The 8,350-nt window shown below is 57.1% G+C and overlaps 1 protein-coding gene across 2 annotated transcripts in view; it reads right to left on the reverse strand.

The window, feature by feature from the left end:
* Positions 1 to 917: 917 nt before the first annotated feature.
* Positions 918 to 8,350, reverse strand: part of LCK (LCK proto-oncogene, Src family tyrosine kinase) — a 27,561-nt gene continuing 20,128 nt past the window's right edge. For both annotated transcript variants that reach the window (XM_027775552.1, XM_014591438.2), the window contains exons 7-13: positions 8,091 to 8,240; positions 7,678 to 7,830; positions 7,366 to 7,545; positions 4,907 to 4,983; positions 4,327 to 4,480; positions 4,050 to 4,181; positions 918 to 1,808 (exon numbers count right to left, since the gene is read on the reverse strand). In XM_027775552.1, the coding sequence (XP_027631353.1) occupies positions 1,606 to 1,808; positions 4,050 to 4,181; positions 4,327 to 4,480; positions 4,907 to 4,983; positions 7,366 to 7,545; positions 7,678 to 7,830; positions 8,091 to 8,240 (1,049 nt within the window). In that variant the 3' untranslated portion in view covers positions 918 to 1,605. The remainder of the gene's footprint in view (positions 1,809 to 4,049; positions 4,182 to 4,326; positions 4,481 to 4,906; positions 4,984 to 7,365; positions 7,546 to 7,677; positions 7,831 to 8,090; positions 8,241 to 8,350) is intronic.

An 8,350-nucleotide genomic window follows, 5' to 3' on the forward strand; every position in this document is an offset into this window, starting at 1 on the left:
CTCTCTCTGGCCCTCTCTGGTCAAATTAAAAGAGATCAACAGTGGCCAGAAGATGACGGAGTGGCTACATCGCTGGACTCCTATGTAGTAGACCGAGGTTCGAGTCCTGGATCTGGAGGCTGAAACTCAGGCCAGGAGCATGTGTGTATGTGTCTAAGATCCCAAGAGGAGAATGGAGGAGAAGGGATTGTGGTCTGGCCATCTCCCCTGGGGGGTGATTTCTTGCTTTCTGTCTGTCTCTGGCTTTTTGGGGAGCACATGTGCCCTAGAGCAAAACCCTCTCCAAAATAAATAAATAAATAAAATAGAACAATAAAATTTTAAAAGAAGAATTATTTTATGTAACTTTATTTATTTATTTAACCACCACACTACCTACTGGCCCCAATAAAATAATTTTTTTTTAGAGGTTTTTGCTACAGGGCAAGTGCCCTTGCCAGAAAGACAGAAAGTGAGAAATTATTGCCCAGGGGTCATGGCCACGCCACAATCCCTTCTCCATTCTCTTCTCGGGATCTTGGGCACACAAGCACATGTGCCCAGCGGGAGTTTAAGCCACCAGGTCTGGGACTCAAACCATGGCGACTACATGGGAGTCCAGCAACATAGCCATTACGCCAACAGCTGGTCCTCTCTTTTCTTTTATTAGAGAGAGAGATTTTCGCTATAGGGCACGTGCACTCGCCGGAGAGACAGAGAGTGAAAAATCACCCCTCAGATGGGATGGCCACACCATAATCCCTTCTCCATTCTCCTCTCTGGATTTTGGGGACGCACACACACGCGCCTGGCCTGAGTTTTAAGTCTCCAAGTCCAGGACTCGAACTGTAGTCAACTACATGGGAGTCCACCGATGTAACCATTATTCCATCTGCTGGTCTCTAAAATAATTCTTAAGAAGAAATAAAGAAGGAAGGAAAGAGGAAAAGAAATGCCGTTGCTTTATAGGAGGGGGAGGAAAGTCCTGTGACACGCCTACTTCTAGGGAGTCCCGGGGTTATCCTGAGCCCTTTGGGGAGGGAGCGAGCTCCGCTCATCTGAGGGGTGTGCAGGGTCCGGCCAGCAGCCTCAGGGCCTCCTCGTGGACCCAGCCTCACGGGCAGGAAAAAGTTCCACATCCGCTCCTCTCCTCTTTCACCCCAACTCGGGGTGGCCCCGTGTATGTCTCCTGGACCCACTGTCCCCCACAGGAGAGACGAAGTGCAGAGCACGGGTGCATTAAGTCCGCCCACAGCATTTATTGAGCGCCCAGTGTCAGGCGCAGCAGAGGCGCACGCAGAGGTGTCAGGTAGTCCCAGCCTCAGGAACCCGGCGGCAGGCGGCAGAGCTGGGGACTCAAACCTCTCTGCTCTCTCCCGGGCTCAGGAAATGGGAGGGCCCAGAAAGGAGCCTTGGGCAATGTGCGCGATGCACATGCGCAGACCGCATGGGACCAAGATGACGGTGCAGAGCCCGCACGGCTATGGGACGTGCACCACACGCAGATGCTTCGTGTTACACGGGTGGGATGTGCGCAGTCAGCACGTGCACAGGCCGCGTGGGTATGGCAGGAGACGTCGTCTCCTCAAGCCAGCATGGTGCGACGGGAAGGCCGCGGAGCTGGCCTCACGGCTGGGGCTGGTACTGGCCCTCCGTGGCTGTGAAGAAGTCCTCCAGCACGCTGCGCAGGTAGTCAAAGGTGGGCCGGTCCTCGGGGCGCTCCTTCCAGCACAGCATCATGAGATGGTACAGCTCCTCGGGACAGTTGTCGGGGCGCACCATGCGGTAGCCTCGTTCCAGGTTCTGGATCACCTCGGGGTTGGTCATCCCTGGAGGTTGATAGGAGGCCCATCAAGGCTCTAGGCGGTGGAAGCCCATAGGCAGGGGGGACGTTTAGAATATTTAACTGGTAGGCCAGCCAGGTGGCATGGAAGTTAAGGGGGCTGGAGCCCACCCGGCCAGGTCTGTGGTTTGAGTCCCGGACCTGCGGGCATGACGACCACACAGAGCCCGTGTGCGTGCATGCCCCAAATCCCAAGAGGAGAGTGGGAGAGAAGGGATTGCAGGGTAGCCAACCCCCTGGGAGTGATTTCTCACTTTCCCTCTCTCTGCCTCTCTTTGGCAAGTGCACATGCCCTGTGCTATAGCAAAAACAAACACCACGCAGACAGAAAGCTCCTATTTCTAAATTCTCATGCAGCTTCTGGTTTCTTCTCCTGTCTCCCAAGGGAAGACTGAGACTAGCAGTCCCCGAAGACGAAGCCCTCACAGGGCGCCAGCAAAGGCTTCTCCTGCAAAAGCTGGGCTGGAATCCAGTCAGCAGAGCCCCTCCTCCCCAAGCCTGGCCCCAGGAGGGTCTACCCAGGGTCCCTCACATTTAGGACTCAGACACTGGCAGTGTAGACCCATGGCCAGAGGCGAGGGTACAAACCCACGGGCTAACCCAGGCCTAATACATGGGACCACTTCAGCTTTTTAAACAATTTCAATCACCAACATCTGGAAATGAGTCAACTTTTCTAAAACTCCAAGTTCTTTCTTCTCTTGAAAGAAACAAAGCATCTGGCTCGGAACCCCACCCTTGGCTGGCAACACGTGCTGAAGCAGGCTGCTCCCGTGTCCCCACTGCCCTCCGCAGCCTCAGCCTGGGGCCACGCACTGCTGCCATTTATTATCCTGCTTCCACTGACCTCTTCTCTGTGGCTGGCCTCTGGGCACAGCCCACAGTTTGGGTGCCGGGCAGGACAACTGAGGGTGGCGCTAGCTCCAGCACTGCACCTGAACTCGGGGGTCGGCAAGCCCAGGGCAGGGGAGTCCTTCAGCCTCCCATCCGAATCCAAGGTACCCTGACCTTCCTCAGAGCAAGGTTCCATTCCCCGGCTTTGCAGATGTGAGGAAAGGCTTCTGCAAATCCAGGACCATGCTCCAGGCCTCCCTGCTCCTGTGGCGGTGCCCCTCCTCCCAGAAAGTTCCACCCTGTCTTGGCTGAATTCAGGCCAAGGGCTCTGTCTAGGATGTGGGGGAGCGAGTTGCTGCTTACATGCCTCTCTCCCTCCTTGAATGGAAAGCTTCAGCGAGAAGGAAGGAAGTCAGTGTTTAGGTAGCACCTACTGTGAGTCGGGCTCTTTCCACAAATGGTCTCTTTTCAGGAAAGTGAGGCTCGGAGAGGGATTGATAAATGGTAGTAGCTTAGTCTGCGCCATTTAACGGACGGGGAAAGAGGGCATGATCTAATCAAAGCCCAACAGAAAGTCAGCTTCAGCGCCAGAGCTGGTAACAAAAGACGGGCCTCTCACTTCCCAGGCCAGACCCAGGCCCACCAGTCTGGGCTGCCTGTGCGAGCACTGGAGAACTGTTCCTTTTCTTTCAAGTTTTTGCTATAGTGCACATGCACTCGGCAGAGAGAGGAGAGAGAGAGAGAAAGGGAAAGTGAAAAATCACCCACTGGGGGGATGATTTAAAAACACCACACTCTCTTTTTGGGACCAGCAGTTAGCGTAATGGTTATGTCGCTGGACTCCCACGTAGTTGACCACGGTTCGCGTCCCGGACCCAGTGGCTTAAAACTCACGCTGGGTGCGTGTGCGTGCGTGCCCAAGATCCCAAGAGGAGAATGGAGGAGAAGGGATTGCGGCGTGACCATCCCCCCTGGGGGGTGATTTCTTGCTTTCTGTCTCTCTGTCTCTCTGGAGAGCGCATGCACCCTGTAGCAAAAACCTCTCCAAAAAACAAACAAACAAATGAAACACAACAATCCATTCTCCTCCACTCCCCTCTCGGGATCTTGGGTGCGCACACACACCCGGTGTATCTTCCAAGCTGCGGGGTGGGGACTCGAACCGCGCAGTCTGCCCTACATGATCCAGTCACCGGGCTGGCCCAGAGGGCTGGGCACTGAAGCAAGAGCAAGATCAGAGGCAGAAGTGGAAGCCAGTCTGGGTGCCAGGATGCCTCTCGGGGTGTCGGGGGAGCACAGAGCACAGAGTGCGAGAGCTGGGAAGTTTCAGGTCCGGGCCTGGGAGGGGTCTGCCGCCCTTGTGTATCACCCTGGGTCCTGCCGTGGCCCTGACCTGGGTAAGGGATGCGGCCGTGGGTGACGATCTCTGTCAGCAGGATCCCAAAAGACCACACGTCTGACTTGATGGTGAACGTCCCATAGTTGATGGCTTCTGGTGCTGTCCACTTAATGGGGAACTTGGCCCCTGGGGGGAAGCAGAGGGTCACCTGGGTCTGCCTGGCCTGGCCCTACGGGCCTCAGCCCCTCCCGCCCCACCCCTACCCTCCCTGGCTGTGTGGGTCTGCCTGGCCTGGCCCTGCGGGCCTCAGCCCCTCCCACCCCACACCTACCCTCCCTGGCTGTGTACTCGTTGTCCTCGATGAGACGAGCCAGGCCGAAGTCTGCAATCTTGCAGCTCAGGGTGTCCGACACCAGGATGTTGGCAGCCCGCAGGTCCCGGTGGATGTAATTCCGCTCTTCAATGAATGCCATGCCCTCTGCGATCTGCGGGCCGGGCACACTCAGCAGCCAGGGCACACTCAGCAGCCTGGGGTATACTCAGCAGCCAGGGCACATTCAGCAGCCATGGCACGCTCAATAGCCAGGGCATGCTCAGCAGCCAGGGCACACTGTTCAGCAGCCAGGGCACACTGTTCAGCAGCCAGGGCACACTCAGCAGCCGGGGCACACTCAGCAGCCGTGGCACACTCAGTAGCCGGGGCACACTCAGCAGCCGGGGCACACTCAGCAGCCGTGGCACGCTCAGTAGCCGGGGCACGCTCAGCAGCTGGGGCACACTTAGCAGCCATGGCATGCTCAGTAGCTGGGGCACACTGTTCAGCAGCCGGGGGCACGCTCAGCAGCCAGGGCACGCTCAGCAGCCTGGTGTGTACAGCCCACCCCACTGCCCTGCCCGCCCCAGCTCCTTACCTGGGCCGCCATGTCCAAGAGCTTGTTGATGGTCAGCTTGATGCCTGGGGGGGTCTTGAGAAAATCCACCAGGCTCCCTGTGGGCAGAAGCGAGAGTTGCTAACTCAAGTTGCCCCAGAGGGAGCCTCAAGACCCTTGTCCCCAACTGGGGGTCTAGAAGCAGTGTCTGACACGTGGGAAGAAGGGGAAGGAGTAAGAATGGCGGCTTGCGTGTTCAGGGTGAGGGTAGTTGGGGTACGTGAAGATCTTTTCCAGGGAGCTTTTCCAGGGTTGGGCATGACTGGAGGGCTCCGTAGGCTTCCTATCACCAACAGCATGGAGGCCAGGCTGCTCACTGGTCACCAAGGCCCTGTGCGGCCCCACGTGGACCTGCCTTTTCTCCCATCCTGCCTCTTCCACTCTACCTACCGGGAGCAACATTTAGATTGTTCACACAAACCATTAGACTCTCACTCCAAATTCTCTTTGCTTTATCTTTGCCTGCTAAAAATTCTATTTTCCAGGCCCAGCCACAGTGGGTCAGGTGGGAGGGCACTGCTGCAGGGTGCCTGAGGCCACATGGAAGGCTCGTGTTCAGTTCCTGGCCCAATCTAAACAAGTAGGGTGTGATGGCATGCCCTGTGGTTCTTAAGGCCGGCAGGCTGGGCAGGGGATCATCACGTGGTGAGACCCTGTCAAAATTAGCTGTACTGTGGCCAGCAGATGGCATAGCAGTTATGTCACTGGACCCCACATGGCTGACCGCGGTTTGAGTCCTGGACGAGGTGGCTTGAAACACGCCCTAGCACATGTGCATGTATGGCCAGGATCCCAAGATGAGAATGGAAGAGAAGGGCTTGTGGTGTAGCCATCCCCTTCGGAGTGATTTCTCACTTTCCCTTTTACTGTCTCTGTCTCTCTCTCTCTGGTGAGAGCGCACCCTAAGGCAAAAACCTCTTTTTTAAAAAAGCTATATCTGCCTTTCTTCCTCTCTCTCTGTCTTTATTTTATTTATTTTGAGAGATATTTTCACCATAGGGCACGTGCACTCACTGGAGAGATAGAGAGAGAAAGAGACAGAGACAGAAAGCTTTAAAAACACACCCGGTGTGAGTTTTAAGCTGCTGGCTTCAGAACTTGAACTGCGCTTGACTATGTGGGAGTCCAGCGACATAACCATTATGCCATCTGCTGGTCTACCCCACCCCCCTCTTAAAAAAATCTATTTTTCTTTCATGCTTTCACAGCCCGACGTCATGACTGCTCCCCTAGGAAATCTCTGTAGGTCCCCCCAAGTATAATAAACTGCATCACCCTCTGCGTTCCTATGCATGCTGGAACTTTCCTACGACACAAACTGGTTTTCTCAGAGCCTGTAACTGAAGTCCAGCGTTCCCGATAGCGGAAACCGTGTTATCTGCCCATGCTCCCAGCACACAGCCCGCGTAAGCGCCGATCAAAGTGTACCTGCTCCGGGACAGTGGAAGGCAGCTGGGAACACCGCGGATGGCAGTTCTGGATCGGAGTTAGGGAGCACTGTCCTTTCCCCCAAAATGAAATCTCCGAGGATGACCATACGTGCTGAATTCCTCACCAAAGGTAAAGGCCTCACCCAGACACAGCAAATATGTGGACATGAGCAGCCATGCCCCCCCTGGGTCTGTGGCAGACACCGCTAATCTATCCTAGTACTCACTTGCAGTGAGGCTGACTCCTCAACCCAGCCCTTCAAGCACTCACCAAAGTGGGCACACGGGTGAAACCGTTCGTCACTTCCAGAGCCCATTAGTCAACTGGCAGCTTGTGTCCCTTCCTGAAGGAGGGACAGCTCTTACACTCGCGAGTCCGCGCCCGGTAACAAATTCACCGAGCAGTTAGTATATGCGTCAGCTCGCATCCTCGCGGATCCTGTAGGGAACTCACTACCGCGTTTTACCACGATGAGAGGGCTGGCAGAAAAGTGACGTGATGCACCCACAGTTACGCCATCGGAAAGGCGGGGTTCCCACCCAGAGCCTTTAATGAACACTCTGGGTTACTTCTGGGCGGGCCTGTTTCAATTTCTGCTGCAAAGCTGAGCACCAGAGAAGGTATGGGGACTTGGCCTGTCACACCGCAGATCAGTGGGAGCAAAGCTGGGCCTTGAAACTGATCTTCCTGGGCTCTCGCCCCCACCAATCGCAGACCGAGGCGGTAGGGCTCATTCAGAATAAAAAAGAGGGCTTTGGGGCAGATCTTCCCAGGGTTCAGGGGCAGAAGGCAGGAAAGCAGGATGGGAGCCCCAGGTCAAGGCAGTCAGGGGAGATGGGGTGGATGGCCTTCCAGAACCCGTCACCTCAGGCTGGGCCCCAGACAGGCTGGATGCCACCCCTCATCCCTGGCCCTGAGTGTCTGGCCCTCCGGAAAGCCGGAGGCTGGGTGGAGGACAAGGCGCATCCCCAGCCTCGGCAGGATCCCCTCAGCGGCCGGGTGGCACCCACCGTTCTCCATGTACTCAGTGATAATGTAGATCGGCTCCTGGGTGACCACGGCGTACAGCCGGACCAGCCGCTGGTGCTGCAGCTGCTTCATGAGGTTGGCCTCGGCTAGGAAGGCGTCGGGGGACATGCTGCCCTGCTTCAGGCTCTTCACTGCCACCTTCGTGTGCCCGTTGTAGTACCCTGGGAGGTGGGCAGGAGGGTCGGGGAAGTGGCCAGAACCCCGTGTGCCTGAAGCCAGGCGGCAGGGCATGGTCGCCATCGCCATCGCAGGCCTGTCCGCCCTCCCCAGCAGTCCAGGAGGACCGCACTCACCCATCCACACCTCCCCGAACTGGCCGCTCCCCAGCCGCTCCACCAGCTTCAGTGTCTCCCTGGGAACCTCCCACTCATCCTCCCACCACGGCTTCTGGGGCTTCTGGGTCTGGCAGGGGCGGCTCAGGCGCGTGCACAGCCCGTCCGAAGCGTCTGCAAGGACAAGGCCGAGAGGGAAGGCTGTGGATACGGAGGCCCCGGGAACCCACCCAGCTCTCGCGCGCCCCCAGCTGGGGGCAACGAGCTGACGGAGGTGGGGGAATGGCAGCCGGCATCTGGAGCTGCGGTGGGGTACGATCCTCGCCCACTCCAGGGACCGAAGGACTATGCTGAAAGGTGGACCGAGGGTACCCCGAGAGGTGGAGGGGGACAGGCATCACGCTAGGGCACAGGTGCGGGTCCCGCGGGCTCACTGGTATAATGGCGGACCAGTTCATGTAGGCCGGGAAAAGTGATGCGGGGGGAGATGTAGAAGCCTCCGTCGTCCAGATTACGGATCTTGTAATGCTTCACCACCTCCCCCTGGTTCTGGTCGAAGTCCCGGACGGACAGTGAAAATGATCCTGAATGAATGAATGAACGGACGGACAAGGGAACTGAAGAAAGCGCAGAACAGGTGTCACGCGAGCCACCTGGACCCTCGGCTCTGGCTCGCTCCGCCCGCACGCCTCCG

This window comes from Tupaia chinensis, unplaced genomic scaffold, assembly GCF_000334495.1.
Source record: "Tupaia chinensis unplaced genomic scaffold, TupChi_1.0 Scaffold000573_1, whole genome shotgun sequence".
NCBI lineage: Eukaryota > Metazoa > Chordata > Mammalia > Scandentia > Tupaiidae > Tupaia > Tupaia belangeri.